The sequence below is a fragment of the Tachypleus tridentatus genome, chromosome 5, assembly GCF_004210375.1.
Source record: "Tachypleus tridentatus isolate NWPU-2018 chromosome 5, ASM421037v1, whole genome shotgun sequence".
Taxonomy (NCBI): Eukaryota; Metazoa; Arthropoda; class Merostomata; order Xiphosura; family Limulidae; genus Tachypleus; species Tachypleus tridentatus.
The window spans coordinates 58,047,106-58,064,572 of record NC_134829.1 but is presented as its reverse complement, the minus strand read 5'-3'; the positions used below and the strand labels follow the sequence as shown (position 1 = coordinate 58,064,572).

Sequence of the window (17,467 nt, the reverse complement as noted above, 5' to 3'; positions counted from 1 at the left end):
GCGTTGTTATATGACCTTCAATTCCACAATTCGTTAGTAAAGAGTATTCCAAGAGCTGGGGGGTGAGTGTGTTTGCTATGTAGCCCATCACTTCAAAAGGGCTAGCACAAATTGTCCTTTAATAGCTTTGCAAGGAATTTAGCAAAAGAGAGATCCTGTCTTCGAGAAACAGCTTGTATGGTAGAAATCAGTATTTTTATCACTTAGCTTATCATTTGCATGTACTCACTAAACAGCTTTGGCTACAGACTGGCTTTTAATCCCAAAATTGAGTAGTCAGAAATATAAAACACGCACCAATAGTAAGTTTTAGGACTTCCGAAACAACCAAAACTAGGATAACTTACCATCACAGGCAGATTTTGTAAACAGCTTTCAAACTGTGTTTTTACGCTACCAGGTGCATCTAGAAACAGAAATATTACAGTCATGATGTGAAAATACCTTAATTACAGAAATAATCCATTCACAAGTCACAGAAATATTATAATCACGGTGTGAAAACATTTAAAATATAGGAATAATGCAGTCACAAGTAAAAATACTGTATTACAGTTATGACGTGAAAATATTTTAGTTTCGTTTTGTCATTTTACCAAGTAAGCAAAATAAATACTTCCTTAGCTTTCAACTAAATAATTTTATTTAAAAAATATATACAATAGACCAAAAAATTATTCAAAAATAAAAATGTTCGCATCTACACTATTCACACATATTGTAACCTGAAATATAGTTTGTTTTGAATTTCGCGCAAAGCTACGCGAGGGTTATCTGCGCTAGCCGTCTCTAATTTAGCAGTGTAAGACGAGATGGAAGGCAGCTCGTCATCACCACTCACCGCCAACTCTTTGGCTACTCTTTCACCGACGAATAGTGGGGTTAACCGTCACATCATAACGCCCCCAATGGCTGAAAGGGCGAGCATGTTTCGCGCGACGGGGATTCGAACCCGCAACCCTCGGATTAGGAGTCGAACGCTTTAACACGCTCGGCGATGCCGCGCCCTGAAATGTAGAAGAATGCTGATTCTCAGGCAGCGGAATACGTTGCAAAAGATTCGAGGAACATTTCTCAGACAATGAGATGTTCCATATAGAATAATGGAACATTCTGCATACGAAAGTGAATGTTTTCTATTGGATTATACGATATTTTTACACATTGAAGCATTTTATATAAGATCGTTGGGGATTCATATGTACAAAGGCGTTTTGTATAAGTTTGTTTGTTTTGGAATTTCGCACAAAGCTACTCGAGGGCTATCTGCGCTAGCCGTCTCTAATTTAGCAGTGTAAGACTAGAGGGAAGGCAGCTAGTCATCACCACCCACAGCCAACTCTCGGGCTACTCTTTTACCAACGAATAGTGGGATTGACCGTCACATTATAACGCCCCCACGGCTGGGAGGGCGAGCATGTTTAGCGCGACGCGGGCGCGAACCCGCGACCCTCGGATTACGAGTTGCACGCCTTACGCGCTAGGCCATGCCGGGCCACGTTTTGTATAAGATCGTTGAACATTTTACACACAAAGGTGTTGTCTTTATTATTTGTAACACTTTTTCAACCAGTTTATCTAGAAAATGGAACGTTATACATACTAAAACCGAAGCTCCTACAATAGTGTTTTATCTCCTAATACAGACAAACATCCTACGTAAGTTTCAAACTACAAAGATAATAAAATGTACTGTCAGTGCGGATACATCACTTGTAAGATATCCGATGGTTATAAACTACTCCTTAAAGCTGTACGCAGATCCACATCTACTATAGTATCAGTGACGCTACGGATAATACTGAAATTAATTATTTTTCCAAAAGTTAACTTACAGCACCAGAACCATACAAAGTATTTTCCCGGTAAAGCTACTGCGCTGGATACGACAATAAGCAACAACAACAGGGCTTTCATCCTAACAGGTGTTCTGTTGTACTTCTTCTGCAAATATCGAAGGGTATGAATGAATTAGGCTTGTATTTATACCATCACAACTGTCCAATGTAACTACAACATGAAAGAGCTGACACTTGCAGTTAACAAAATATTCCTGTTTGGTCTTTTCTTCGCTACCATACAGTACGTGAGGACATGTTTTGTTTTTTATCTTAGTGGTTTGTGTACCCAGTAAAGCTGATCAACCTACAGTTCCAGCGAAGTTATGTGTCATCTGATAATGAAAACACAAGAGCTGTTGGACATTGTAATGACGGCACGAATCCGTCATTCCCTGTCCGAGTCATAAGATAAATACAGCTTTGAACCAACAAACTTACGACGTTTGATGAAATCTTCCTTTGATATTCTGTATGAAAAGCACACTTTCTAACATATACCCTTTTGTTTCTTGCTTATGTTGTATAGTTTTGGCTTTTTTTTTTTTTTTTCTGCCGCTTGTCCATAGCCGGACTTGCACTGAAATAACTTGTGGTTCCATCCTGAGGACAGCAGCTGGCTAACTAACAAGCTAAAAATCTATAACAACTGAATAATAATTATAAAAAGATTTAACATAATATTTGCCTTCAATTCTTTAATGCGCCCCTCAGTGGCATGTCTCTCGACTTATACGACCAGAAACCCAGTTTCGATACTTGTGGTGGGCAGAGCACAGATAAACCCGTTGTGTAGCTTTGTGCTTAATTACAAACAGTAACAAGAAAATTTGAATACGGTTTCTAATTTTCGAAGTTTATACATTTGAATGTGGTTTCTAATCTATTTTATTATAACACATTATTTTTATATTTCTAAATTACTACGAAAATTTTCTAACAATTTTTCTGATGTTTATAAAGAGTATTTTGCAGTTTTCCTGTTTTATTCGACAGGTTAGGACTTAACTACAATTGTTGATTGGTTTGAATTTCGCGCAAAGCTACACGAGGGCTGTCTGCGCTAGCCGTCCCTAATTTAGCAGTGTAAGACTAGAAGTAAGGCAGTTAGTTATCACCATCCACCACCAACTCGTGGGCTACTCTTTTACCAACGAATAGTAGGATTGACCGTAACATTATAACACTCCCACGAATGAAAGGGCAAACATGTTTGGTGTTACGGGGATTCGAACCCAAACCCTCGTATTACGAATCGAGTGTCTTAGCTACCTGGCCATGTCGGGCCATATAATTGTTGAATGAATAACAGTGAACAAACCTCGCGTTCACTTGTTTCTTACAACAAAAATTGTTTAAGTAAACAACAAATACAATCAACTAATCTGATAAACTATATACGAATGACTTCCTCTTGTTGTACATATCACGAACTTTGATATATACAAATACATAGGAAGAGAAGAGAGGAAACCCTGGTTAGGAAAGCATTCATTATGAATCCTTTAGCTCTCTTCCCCCAGACAAAAGAGTATTCATTGCTAAAAATAATGAACAAAACCATGTTTTAAAGTTTAAAGCAAAACTATTTCGAACAGTATTTTTATTGCTTTCATCCTGTGTACCACTTGGCTAAACTGTGCGAGCCGTGAACTTTCGAATTCACAATCGATGCACGCTAACAATTGGGTCACACCCGGAAGGTTCTTAATTGTCCAATGAGAATCTCTGACAGAACAGAAATAACAGATAAAACCTGTCATGTTTTAATGCAACCTTAAAAATTAAGAGTCTCTAGGCCTAACTCTTTCACACTAAACATTATAATTTAAGACATGTTCATTTCACTACTTTTATCGTGAAGATATACACGTGGATATGACCGAAAAATTACAATTTTTTTAATCTTCACGTATGGCGCACACAGTCAGGGAAAGAAAGATCAGATACACTAACGAATGTATAATGGAGAGTCCATAAACAACAATTATTCAAAACAAGGAAAAGGAAACGCTGAAATACAATAAAAAAAACTCGTGGCAAGTATTCAACTTTTAAAAGAAAGATCCTACACTTTCGTGAAGGCCCCCCAGTAGATCAGCGGTATGTCTGCGGACTTACAGTGCTAAAAACTGGGTTTCGATACCCGTGGTGGGCAGAGCACAGATAGCCCATTGTGTAGCTTTGTGCGAAATTCCAAAAACAAACAAACAAAAGCTTTCTTGTAGTATTTAAATTCAAGAGATGTTAGCATTTCATTCATCGATTGAATGCTACATGTTTTACGTAAATAGCTTATTACGGTATATTTTGGGGATCTTAGGGTTATGTTTAAAACTGTGTTCTGTTGTATTTCTAATTTGTTTTTAATTCTACTGGGCATGTTGAACGTGACTTGACACCCGTTTTCTCTTAGGAGGCGTGTTTAGGCTGAACATTTTTTTAAATTAATGTTTCTGGTTTGCAACTTTTGTTTCTTTCTACGATTAACCTGAATGTAAAATACATTTACTGATATATTTGTGAACGTGCTTAAGGTGTTCAACCCACGTAAGACGGCTGCCGAAGGTTATATCTAGAAACTTGTCTGTTTGGTATATTTTCATTACGGCATTGTTTAATTTGATTTTAATTTGTTCTACACTTTTGAAAGTTTTGTTAAGGATGCGTCTGAATATAATTCGTGTCGTTTTGAGTGGGCTACTCTTTAATTATTACGCCAGCTGATGATGGCGTTTGGGGATCTTTGAATTCTAATGGAAATTAATTTATAAGATTTCTTAAGGTGCTTTAAGCAGCAATATTGTGATAAATATGTTTATGTTGGATTCGGAAAGGGATGCTGTTAACAAATAATACGTAGAGGAGTTATGAGAGGACAGAGCCAGCAGACTATTGCTGATTTCTGCTGAAATAAACTTTCCAAATTGAATTACAAGGAGTTGAAATCAACTGTTTATCTTATTGAGCGATCGTAGCAGAGAGTAAAGTTACGTTATCGACACCAAACAAAATGAAGTATACAGAATGATTGGAGAAGGAACAATTGGAAGAATATTTGTAAGAAAACTGATGTTTAACTGCATATTATGATAACAAATTATAATTTGGTTATGATTTTTGTTTGATAAAAACTTACAGTTTTCCAACTGAATCAATCTATATGGATCTTAGCCAGTGAGTGCTTATTTAAAAATCGGAAGAACAGATGTAAACGTTTATAAAACATCATGTTTTTGGATCAAACATTAATTCTCCATCGCCGATCCAGAGTTCTACAAGAACCCCTGTCCCTGACTGGCTATAGCTGGATTACGATGCATATCAAACATTCCTCAAACTCCAAATAATTATTCAATCTAGTATTACAACGTATTAATGACTGATGTGTAATAATAAGATAATGTTAAAATAGAACTTAGTTATTGAATTAGTCAAATTCATTGAAGTAACAGCATCGTTAAAAGATTATTAAGTTAAAAACTTTTAAACTTAGCTATGCTCAGTGTATCCCATCTGTTACTTAAATTGGTAACTTGTTTTCTACAGTGTCTAACTTAATGAATCTTTTTGAGAGTTTAATCGCTCAGAACAAAGAACTTGCTGCTTTTAATGTAGAAGTTTTCCAAGATAACTTTGGTGTTGTTAAAGTTTTATATGCTATTTGGACATGTCTCTGATTCAAGTTTTAGTTCCAATCGTAAACTTCCTCAAGTTGGCGGCCTGTGTGCTTCAATATCTATCTCGGGAATCTCTTTCTTTCTCTTAGCCAAGCGTCTGGTACGTCATTTATCCACAAATAATACAACTTCATGAGGTTATAAATTTACATTCTTTTCTTCGGCACTAATAGAACCTGCATGTCACCACTAGGGAAGCTGGTGTCAGTTTCATCACACACGTGTATTTACTCAAAATACAAAGGATTGGCCAGAGCATGAGCTAGCGTTTTAATGAAACTAAAAATTCACCGATAAATAATGAATGATAAACACAACCAAAGCTATCAAGGAATAAAATCTGTTATCTCATACTCCTTGCCACTTTGAGGAATGAAGTGATGACATTAGTAATTTTCTATAAAATATTTCTATTTTCGTATCCTTATTTTTAACTCCCCTTTCATAATGACATTAATGTTTTTGAATCTTCAAATAGATCTTCTGTAGCTTTTGGTTTAGGTTCAACTTACAAAAAGTTGAATATTATGAAGACCAGATAACTATAATGACTAACTCTGTGACGAGATCCCAATATCCTTTGTGGAGAAGATATAGATAAGTCATTAGTATGATCTGTGGCATAACAAGAAGTGGGCACACCAGCAGCAGCCCTCTTTCTTGTTGAGGAAAGACCATCATGTTTTCTGCAATCGACATTTTTAACTTGCTGAAACTGCCTGGGATGATTACTATCTTTTTCACTGTCGAGAGCATTTTCTGTAAGAAAATAGAGATATCTTCATATTATAAATATGATAATGTCATATAATAAATATGATAATGTCATATAATAAATATGACATTATCCTATAACTGCATCTAATCTAGGATTCTTAATTCATGCACTAATGGAGTAACATACTTCGTGATTTCTGAAGGTCCATTCCAACTCGGAATAAATAATTTTACTGAAGATAAAGAACGTTTCCTTAATAACATTACATCACCTACGTTAGGTGTGTCTTGGCAACTCTTGTTGTTGTCACTTCTGAACCTTTTCAACATTGGATCTTTCCTTGTCCTCTGTTTGACATCTTGTATTTCTACTCTTTTTTTCTTCAATGGTTTGAGATGCTGTTGGCTAGTTCGTCAGTCGATTGGAAAATCTCACATTCCGAGAGAAATCTGGTTGGCGTGCACTTGTAGATTTATGAATAAAAAGAGTTTAAATCTGAATATGATACTTCTGACTGTCAAAATGTGCTTCCAGAAACTTTTATAGTCAGATTAGTTGTAAGTATAAAACCAATTCAACATCTTTCATATGATGGTAAAAACACTATAATATCATCAATAGAAGCCAGAAAACATTCAGTTCAACCTGCTAAACACTTATCATTAAGTTCTGGAAGGTGACAGGTACATTCTTAAGACCAAAAGACATCACTTTAAATTGATAAAGTTCGTTATCTATTATGCAGCCAGTTCTATGTCGATCTTTCATCTTAACAGGTATTTGCCAATATCAACTGGATAAACTTAAAAGTACTGACATACGTTATACCTGACAATGTTTTCAAATATCACTTATATCTGGTAATGGATAGCAATCAGATTCTGAGCCTTGATTTGATGTCCTTTAGTCAACACAGAACTTAAAATCATTAGTATCTTACTTAACAACAACCACCAGAGAAGTCCAGGATGAATTGAAGGGTTCAATTAATCCATCTTGAAGCATTTTTTTTCTTTAAAAATATCACTTATATCTGGTAGTGGATAGCAGTCAGATTCTGAGCCTTAATTTTATGTCCTTTAGTCAACACAGAACTTAAAATCATTAGTATCTTACTTAACAACAACCACCAGAGAAGTCCAGGATGAATTGAAGGGTTCAATTAATCCATCTTGAAACATTTTATCCACTTGATCATGTTCACTCGTAATTTAACGGGAAAATAAGGACGAGTCTTTTAAAGACTGTATTTTCTGTCATGGTTACAGTACTGTATTCACACAAATCTGTAAGGATAGGTTTATTGTTAAAAAAACATATGCTTATTTCAAAACGAAATACTTCAATTGTTCCAGTTATTTACTGTTTAAAAGTAAATATTCTACTTCTTCAATCAGTATCTCTTCAGTCTCAAAGTCGTGTCCATAAGATAGCACATTAAATTCAAGAACATTTGTGCAGAAGTTAAGGGTTATTTCAGTTTTGATAAATAAAGTTAAATCCAATAAGATAGGGCAAAATCTTTAACAACAGCTAAACATTGGCTCGCAATGCTATCCGTTACAATAGCTTTGATTCAAAATATTTTAACAGTTGACAGTTCCTCATTACGTCTGCAAGATACACGTTACATTTACTTCAATATTTTATTTGAAGTGTTAGATCATTTCTTATCGTTTGTTGCCATATATTTTTGTTTAGTACTGAATAATCTACCAAGTATCTGTACCATCTATACTTTCACACCATTAATCTTTAGGGTTAAGCATAGGAGGTCCATTTTAGTTGTCGCAGTAACGAAAAGCAACGAATTTTATGTGTAGGTAAACTGAGCTCTCAGTGTTTTACGGAAGGAAGACAGAGGTTCTCTTATTAGTAATCAGTCACGACGTATGTTAGCATTTCTTCCTGTTCTGACAATACTGACCCACATTGATTCAAACTCACAACATACTTACTAGCTCTCATTGTAACACAGTTATTTTCAAGCGTGTGCGTTTTCTTCTTTCTTATAGCAAGGCCACATCAGACTACTGATGTGTCTACCTAGGGGAATAGAGCCCCTGATTTTAGGGTTGTAAATCCATAGACTTATCGCTGTACTAGCAGGGAACTATTTTCAAGCACTAGATGACTTATATTTAACTTAAACTGAATTAGTCACTCGATACCAAATTGAGAAACAAAAAAATCCAAAGCCACAATTCAACCGTTATAAAAAGATCCTTGTTGGAGTGCCAATGTAAAGGTCTGAAATAAACCCTGCAATAAGGGTTCAAGAAAAGGAAAAACAATATATCCATAATACCAACACTTAGAAATAAATTCAACACTTACCAAAACACAGTTAACAAACAAGTGCCTCGTCAAGACTTCACATCAATACTAATAAACAATTTATCACAAATATTAATAAATCTATAATAATCAAACCAGGGAAAAGAACCAGAAAAAAAGATAATTCCAAAATAAGCAAACACAATATTCCAACATTTATTTTCGATATCAATAAAAATACCGAATGACACACATCATCAACAATATCCCTCAGTAACTATCTCATGAATCTCTCTCTTATTGAAGCTTCTGGCAGGATAGAACCTCTTGATGTAATCATAAACCTAAATATTCTTTTGCTACATTAAAAATATCTGTATGCCACCACTGGTGAAACTGTTGTCAGTTTCATCATACGTAAATGTGCTCATTCAAATGGAAATGATTAGCTAGGAGGCGAATTAGTTATTTAATGGAACCAAAAAATCATAGATAAACTAAACGATAAAAGGACATAACACGTGAATGATAAAGCAATCATTATCATAAAAAGAGTACAATTTGCTATTTCGCACTGCCATCTGAAGTCAGTTTTGCAATTTCTAAAGTTCTTTTTATATTTATTTACTACATTGAAACCATCCATTGCAAAAAAAAAAAGAGTCATTTGACACACCTTGAACTTTTCATAATAGACCCCACTAAAAAACACAAAACCCCAAACGTTTCATCATTAGGCACAGTAGTGCTTAATATGTAGGAATGGGCCGAGATGAAAATGGTCAAGATATTCAATCTGGTCACTCTATGATGCTTAGAAATAAGTGGTAAATTTGAGTTACAGCCTTATTTGAGTACCTGATTGTCATTATCGAGTGTTTCACAGCTTGTATAATAGTAATAGTATTCTGTTTCTCCACCACACAAATTTGTTTGGGAAATAAAGTAAGAAACATACTACTTAGCAGTGAGTTCAATTTATAAGTATATATTAGTTACATGCATCACAAACAGCATTTTCCTTTCTGACTGCTAGATGGCTGCGAAAATTGTTCTTATATTGCGTTAGTTTTTTCATTGCACAATATTGATAACTGCCAAAATTATTTGAGTAAAAATAGATAAAGAATAATTTATTTCAATATTCATGATATCAGTTAGATAACATACCACTGAGAGATATTATAAATTATTGATATACACCAGTGTCTTTATTATCAAAACAATACTTTATATCAGTCTTCTTTTCTTCAAATTTTCAGTAGGGTCAAGTTTGGCAGCTATGAGTGTGTATTGATAGTATCATACTACATGGACTGGATTCTGTATGATGTCCTTCTTGTTAACTGACATGACCTTAGCTTGTGGTGTGGTCTAAGTGCATAAAATCAGTTGGGTGAAGTTGGAAATGCGAGTTCAGTGAGTAGCCCCTCAATGGCAGTCCAACACTCTGAGGCACATGTACCATCTTGGAGGAAACATCCCAACTTCATTTGTCCCAAAATGTAATAAAAAATTAGAGAAACTGACAAAATGATGTGGTATTAACCATGTATATTACTTTAATACATAACAAGTGTTCACTTATGAATCTACCTCAATGAAATTGTTTAACAAAAGAAGGGACATAAGTGATTAAACATTTCTAAAAATTAAGCGTGATGTAGGTGTGGCAATACCAAAAAAGTATAGAAACATGGTAAGTATGGAAACATAAAACCACGCACAAGTCCCTACATAAGTAACCAGTGAGTTAACCTTACAATCTTATAAACTATTAACCAGTGTGGTACTTTACAACACTACACAGCTTAAGTTGCTGATAAACCTTATTATTGGCAATATTAATATACTTATGTAGGATTATTTTATGGTTTTGTGTCACCTTTCTTTCTGTACAATATTAATATACTTATGTAGGATTATTTTATGGTTTTGTGTCACCTTTCTTTCTGTACAATATTAATATACTTATGTAGGATTATTTTATGGTTTTGTGTCACCTTTCTTTCTGTACAATATTAATATACTTATGTAGGATTATTTTATGGTTTTGTGTCACCTTTCTTTCTGTACTTTTGGTATAACTACTATTACATTACACTTAATAATCTGTGTTATAAAAACACAAGATTCAAAACGATTTTGTTTGTTGTTTAATAATCTGTGTTATAAAAACACAAGATTCAAAACGATTTTGTTTATTGTTTAATAATCTGTGTTATAAAAACACAAGATTCAAAACGATTTTGTTTATTGTTTAATAATCTGTGTTATAAAAACACAAGATTCAAAACGATTTTGTTTGTTGTTTGCAGAAAACATATCAGATATTAAAAATCTCCACACTCCTATTTATTTCAGTAAAAACACTTACTACATATACAAGTTCTAATTTTCTTTTATATGTAAAACATCAAGTCAAAGAAATTATAAAACTGTTGGCTCACAATCAACCAAGGATTGAATATTGGACTTTACCCCAAATGTTTGTTTTTTCAAAAATATAACACTTATTATCAAACATCACATGTTCCTCATGAAAAAATGTCAAATTCAACCAGTTTTATTCAGAAAAATACAATTTTTACTTTTTTTTTTAAAAAAAGGCATGTTATATACTTGAGTTGAATTTTCAACAGAATGCAACTTAAAGTTGAATGCACCATATTTCATTTATATTGCAACTCTTGGGAGGTTAAATAATGTAGGTTAATTGGAGTATATCAACCATACCTCATGACAGGACAGCAAAATATATCATTTAATTTAAACTACCCTCAATAAAAACTGTTTGTTTTTGAATTTTGCGCAAAGCTACACAAGGGTTATACTGCACAACAAAGTTTTTGCTTCTTGAACACTGTTGGGTGTTCCTTAAAGGATTTTGGCTGCTGATCACGAAAATCACATCCAAATTTGCCCACCACGTACCGTTTCATCAAAATATTCAGTTTTCACCAGGACAATGCTACAATGGAAAAATGATATCAGGGCAACTGGAATCCATCAATGCTTGCTGACTACTGTTGAACACTGCAACGTGATGCACCGGACATTGAATACAAACGAAAATCAGGAGCAAAACACTTAATTATGTTGAACTTAATAGCGTATTAGAAACATAAATGCAATTAAATATGTTATTGCCAGTAAACAGTTAACTGTCTATTTCTCAGAGTTCGTACGTGATGAAGAAAAAAACAAAACTATATTTGTGCATACCCACCAGGTACCTGTGACAACCAGCAAAAACTTTTCAGGAAGCAAAATTTTTCAAAAAAATTGTTGTGCAGTGTTATCTGCACTAGCCATCCCTAATTTAGTAGTGTGAAACCAAAGGGAAGCTAGCTAGTCATCACCACCCACCACCACCACCTCTTGGGCTACTCTTTTACCAATGAATAATGGGATTGACCATCATATTATAATGCCCCCACAACTGAAAGGGCGAGTATGTTTTGTTGACAGGGATTCAAACCCATGACCCTTAGATTACGAGTTGAGTGCTCTAACCACCTGGTTATGCTAAGCCTCATTAAGAATGGACAACAGACATAACATATGCAACTCCACCTTTATCTCCTGTCTTTGATTTATAATGAGGCTAACTTACATGTATATCTTTAGGCATATTTACAAATACTGTACTGAGAGTCTCAATTTTAGCCATGGTGACAAACTTAACAAAATTTACTGACCTCTTTTGCATCCATAAATGTCAAAAGAGTTAGGATTTTAGATTTGATTGGCTTAGTTTTGTGAGATTTTTATACAAGTTCAAAGTTTACTTGAGTTTATATTTAAAAACAACAACTTCATAATTAACCACTAACAGTTCCATCACTATATCAGTTATAAATATTTTGAAGGCCATTTCTTTCAAAAATAACTGGAGTCAAGAATTTGAATTTCCAGACCTCGAGTTGAAATGAAGTGCACATTGGTTTTCAACCCTTACAATGTTAAATAATGTAGCTTCAGAACAGTGTGAGGCTGGACTGTGAGTTAATGTTATATACGTTTTCCTTCCCTGACAGTGTTAAACATTCACTGCCATGCAAATAAATAACAGTATTATTGCAATGTCACTTCTATACATACTGGATTTATGGAATAATATAAAAGAATTTTAATAGCATAAACTGAAATATAGAAGTTCACTTGTTTTAGACCTAACGGTTGTTGAGCCTTTATTGAGTATGGCAAATGTTCGATAAACAGATAAATTAACACTGCACGTTTTTCCTTTTGCTAAGTTAGGGATATACTTTATCGTACTTAATCCTGCAACCTAACATTAGACTTCTTTAAAAAACCTTTATAAGCTTTTAATATGTTGCTGTACAAAATGTCTACTAAACTGTATTTATATTCACCTTTTACTTATATCCATTGAAATGAAGTGCAGACATTGTGCATTTAGATAGCAAGATGCATCACACATTTTAAGGAGAGACAAAAAAAAATTAAGGTGCTGCCTTATTTTTTGTCATGTCTTAAGTTTATCTTATGATTTCAAGATGAGATTTGCAATCTTTACCTATGTAGTTTCCCTTGTGATCCACCATGCACTAAATTGGTGTATGGAAATTATGCTAATATATAATTTTAAAATGAGTAAACAATTATGCTAACATAATTTTCCATGCTCAGGAATGGCCTGGTGGTTAGGGTATTAGACTTGTAATCTGAAAATTATGGGTTCAAATCCCTGTTGCCAAACATGCTCGCCCTTTCAGCCGTAAGGGCATTATAATGTGGTGATCAATCCCACTATTTGTTGGTAAAAGAAAAGCCCAAGAGTTGGTGCTAGGTAGTGACGACTAGCTGCCTTCCCTCTAGTCTTACACTACTAAATTAGGGACAGCTAGTGCAGATAGCCCTCGTGTAGCTTTGCGTGAAATTAAAAAAAACAATTTACGGACACTCAGTATACTTTTAGTAAACAATACAGAAACCTGGTGTTTCTTCACGTGTTTTAAGTTTATCTTAAGTATTCAACACGTGATTTGCTCTATCCTTCTCTATACAGGTCATCTTGCATCTTATTAAGTACCTTCAACAAAACAATAATCAAACTTGGACATCATATCTCATAAATGTTCACTGAGATGTTATTATCAAAGTTAATAAGCAAGAAGAAAATATATTGTATTCCATCTTAATGGTTTTTATCATTTTGTTTAGTTTCATTTAAATTCAAAACTGCAAAATATTTTCTCTGCGTTGTCTCTGTCTCCAGGATCAAACTTCAAACTTTAGTGTTACAAAAACTTAGCGTTTAACAATATGATGAAACTTTACAACTATTATAACAAAAGTCTGGTTTGGGTGACACTATTTGTGTAAGAAATAACTAAAGTTGTGAATTATTTAAAAACAAATATACTTTATAACTGGTATTGGTATATTAAATAAAATTACATTAAAATAACTACAAGTTACGTAGACATAATCTGATAATTAATCCATTTAGTTTCATAAGAACTATAAAACAACTGTGTTAAAGTAAAAATCAGTAAAATAAAGTATTATTCCTGAAGAATGATTAAAATGAAAATTTATTTATAGATAATGTGAACCTTACTCATGTAAATACAGAATTTCATTTTTATCTTATTATACTGAACTCCAGTTTTGGATATTCTTTACAATAGTTAACATACAATCTAGTTTGTTCACTAACCCATAACTTCATTTTGAAAAGACAACCAAAACAATATTCAGGAAATGGAAGAATATATTTTATAGAATTAGTAGTTTCTTTCTTTCCGTCCCGCTATGCTGCACATTTCTGAAAAGTATGGAAAAAAAGAAACTTAACAAGATCAAATTTCAGTACTACTGATTTTCGTAATTACATACTAAACGTTTCATTGAAACTAAAAACATATATAAAAAAAACAAAACACAACATTGGTGAAAATAGAAGAGAAAGTTGCCACTTAACATTTTTTTACTAATACAAAATACTGGGTAACATCTACGTATACCTTTATTCATATTTATCATTTCTAAATCTTTACATTGTGAAAAGAGTTGCTTTATCATTTTGCTGTTGGAAAACCAAAAATGAAACGGCTCATAATGAACTAAACATTTCATAAGAAGAGAAAAACAAAGATTGCAATGAATACACACTACTTAGTGTATCCATAAGTCCGTCCGTATATATTTAGGTTCAGTTATTAACTACTTCATGTATCCACAAGACTGTACTTGTAGTTCAGTTATTAAGTACTTAGTGTATCCATAAATCCATATTTTTAGGTTCAATTGTTAACTACTTAGTGTCTCCATATGACTGTAATTTTACACTCAGTTATTAACTATTTAGTGTATCCACATGAATATACTTGTGGTTCAGTTGTTAACTATTTAGTGTATCCATGTCTGTAATTTTAGGTTCAGTTATCAACTATTTAGTGTATCCATGTCTATAGTTTTAGGTCCAATTATCAACTACTTAGTGTATTCATAAGTGTGTAATTTAGATTCAGTTATTAACTACTCAGTGTATCATAAGTCTGTAATTTTAGGTTTGTTATTATTTTATCAGATTAACGTCGCTACAAATGGTAGTAACTCAAAACCTTCCTATTGTAATACTTACGGTATAGTAAACATTGTTTTCATAGACTAGCATGTATAAAACCAATGAATAATTATTTTAGTGTAGCAAAACTGGATTTAACACAAGACTCTGAGATGAAAACATGACACAAAGGTACATGATTTTTCTAATTAGCAAATTCCTACCTGCAGAAATGTACTTGGTTGATCTGCCCAAGTCCTTAAAACTCCATTTCTAACACAGTTCACCCACTAGAATAGATCAAGTGATAAGTGGTAAATCCTAAATTTAAAATCCTAGCACTTCATTGGATTATAAATGTGGTTAGTCATTGAGTGAAATTAGAGTTAACTTAACTTGAATACGTAAACTTTAAAATAACTCTTATATTACAATGAAACCAAGCAACACGGTAAAATTAGTTTATTTTCTGTATAAACTCAAAATCTATTAAAATTAACACAAGCGGTAATTTAAAAATGTATAAAAGGAGGAAAATTCAAAGATATACAAAATTACATACATTCTAAATACAAGAAATAAACACCCTAATAACATTAAATGTTTTTATTTTAGTAGATTTTCAATTAATAGCTAAGACTAAGGGCAACATAATAGGAATGTGAAATTATGAAGAGCTGAAAATTGCAATTTTTTGCTGTAATTTTTAGAAGACATTTAAATTGAAGCAAATTGAATTCTCAAAAAATAATCAAAACATTTTGCAAAAAACTTTCAATTTCTGTTAACATGTTTAGTAAAGCCTTAAAAAGTTGATTCAAACTAATCCATTTTACTCTCCAAATAGGCCCAGCATGGCCATGTGACAAAGGCATTTGACTTGTAACGTAAGGGCTGCAGGTTCCAATTCCAGTCACATAGCAAAGCTAGATTGGGCTATCTGCTGAGTCCACTGAGGGGAATTGAATCCCTGATTATACCATTGTAAATCCATAGACTTTCTGCTGTACCAGCAGGGAATGATGACTTTACAACTAACAGTTTTCAACATTTGTGAACACCATAGTTTATTTGTTTTAGAACAAAGCCACACTGGACCAGCTAGTGCATCCACCACAAAGAATCTAACCCTAGATTTTTAAGTTGTAAATCGGTAAATTTACCACTGACCCAGCAAGGGACTATGGCACCAAATAACCAACCAGTTTGGCAACAAGAATTTTAATTTTTATGTAAATACATAAAAAAAACAAAAAAACTGATACCTTAAATTGGAAGTCAATGTGACTTAAGACAGTGGTTTCAATTTTGTTGCATTTTAAAACAACGTATAAGAACCTCCTAAATGTTAGAAGAGGATAGGTTTCAGTTGGCCTACATTTAGAATGTTTCTATGGGCTTATTATAATTATTTAATTAAAACCAAAAATCACTGAATCTTTCAGTACACTGTCTTTCCAATAGATCATATACATACAATGTGTCTGTTAAATTTTATTCTTATCAGGTGTACTATGGCAATGTTTAAGACAACCTGAAAATGTTAATCATGAAATGTGAAACTTCTTCCTTGATATATTGGTGAAATATCAAATTTTCTATTTGTGTCAGAAAGTTTTAATTCTTTACATTTGCCTAACTAACAGTAACTAACCACTGTACCCTTTACTTCTGTTAGACATTGATGTTGTCATGGTTACAAGGATGGAATTCTAATACGTTCTGATATCCACATCACTCAAGGTTTTATGACCGTTATGTCTAACTCTGAACATAAACCGAACTATAATGTGCAGCAGGTACAGTTACAGGTGCCATGCGTATAAAGGCACCACCATCACTTGTACTCGAATGTATGCCAAAAAAAACAAACAAGAAAAACTTCTATAACCTAACACTGGTGGTATAACGTTAAGAAAAGGATATGTGAAAACTGTACAACACAAACATTAATATAAATACATAAGTACAGACACAACACTCTTATTACATTCATACTTGCCACTGACTTATACCAGTTTCAAGGAATTTCATCCTTCATAAGTAACCTTGGACAAGAATAGGTTGCTTATAGTGGTGGAGGGTATATTATATGAAGAGTGTTTTGATTGGCTTTTATTCCCCACAGTAATCATGAACATTCTTAAACTCCTATGTAAATATAGGTTCACCCTTGTGAGAAAATAACTCCAAACACTATACATACAATAGAAAATTGACTAGAATATTTAAAAATACCTCATTGGTGAACTGATTGTGATCGTCTTCTAGAGAACATAATGTTTCTTTAAGGTCCTCATCCGCCAGTCCACTGCATGAGAGTAAGATAGTCTGCACCTGCAATTTTATGAATAATTAAATTAATATGAATTATATAAATATATATATATAATATCACAAATATTATTATTAACGG

The 17,467-nt window shown here is 33.3% G+C and overlaps 1 protein-coding gene across 5 annotated transcripts in view; it reads right to left on the bottom strand.

The window, feature by feature from the left end:
* Positions 1–10,846: 10,846 nt before the first annotated feature.
* The window catches only part of LOC143251225 (uncharacterized), a 66,018-nt gene continuing 59,397 nt past the window's right edge, over positions 10,847–17,467 (bottom strand). For all 5 annotated transcript variants that reach the window (XM_076502670.1, XM_076502673.1, XM_076502671.1 and 2 more), the window contains 3 exons: positions 17,290–17,388; positions 15,276–15,341; positions 10,847–14,310 (listed from right to left, as the gene is read on the bottom strand). In XM_076502670.1, coding sequence (XP_076358785.1) covers positions 14,296–14,310; positions 15,276–15,341; positions 17,290–17,388 — 180 coding nt within the window. In that variant the 3' untranslated portion in view covers positions 10,847–14,295. The remainder of the gene's footprint in view (positions 14,311–15,275; positions 15,342–17,289; positions 17,389–17,467) is intronic.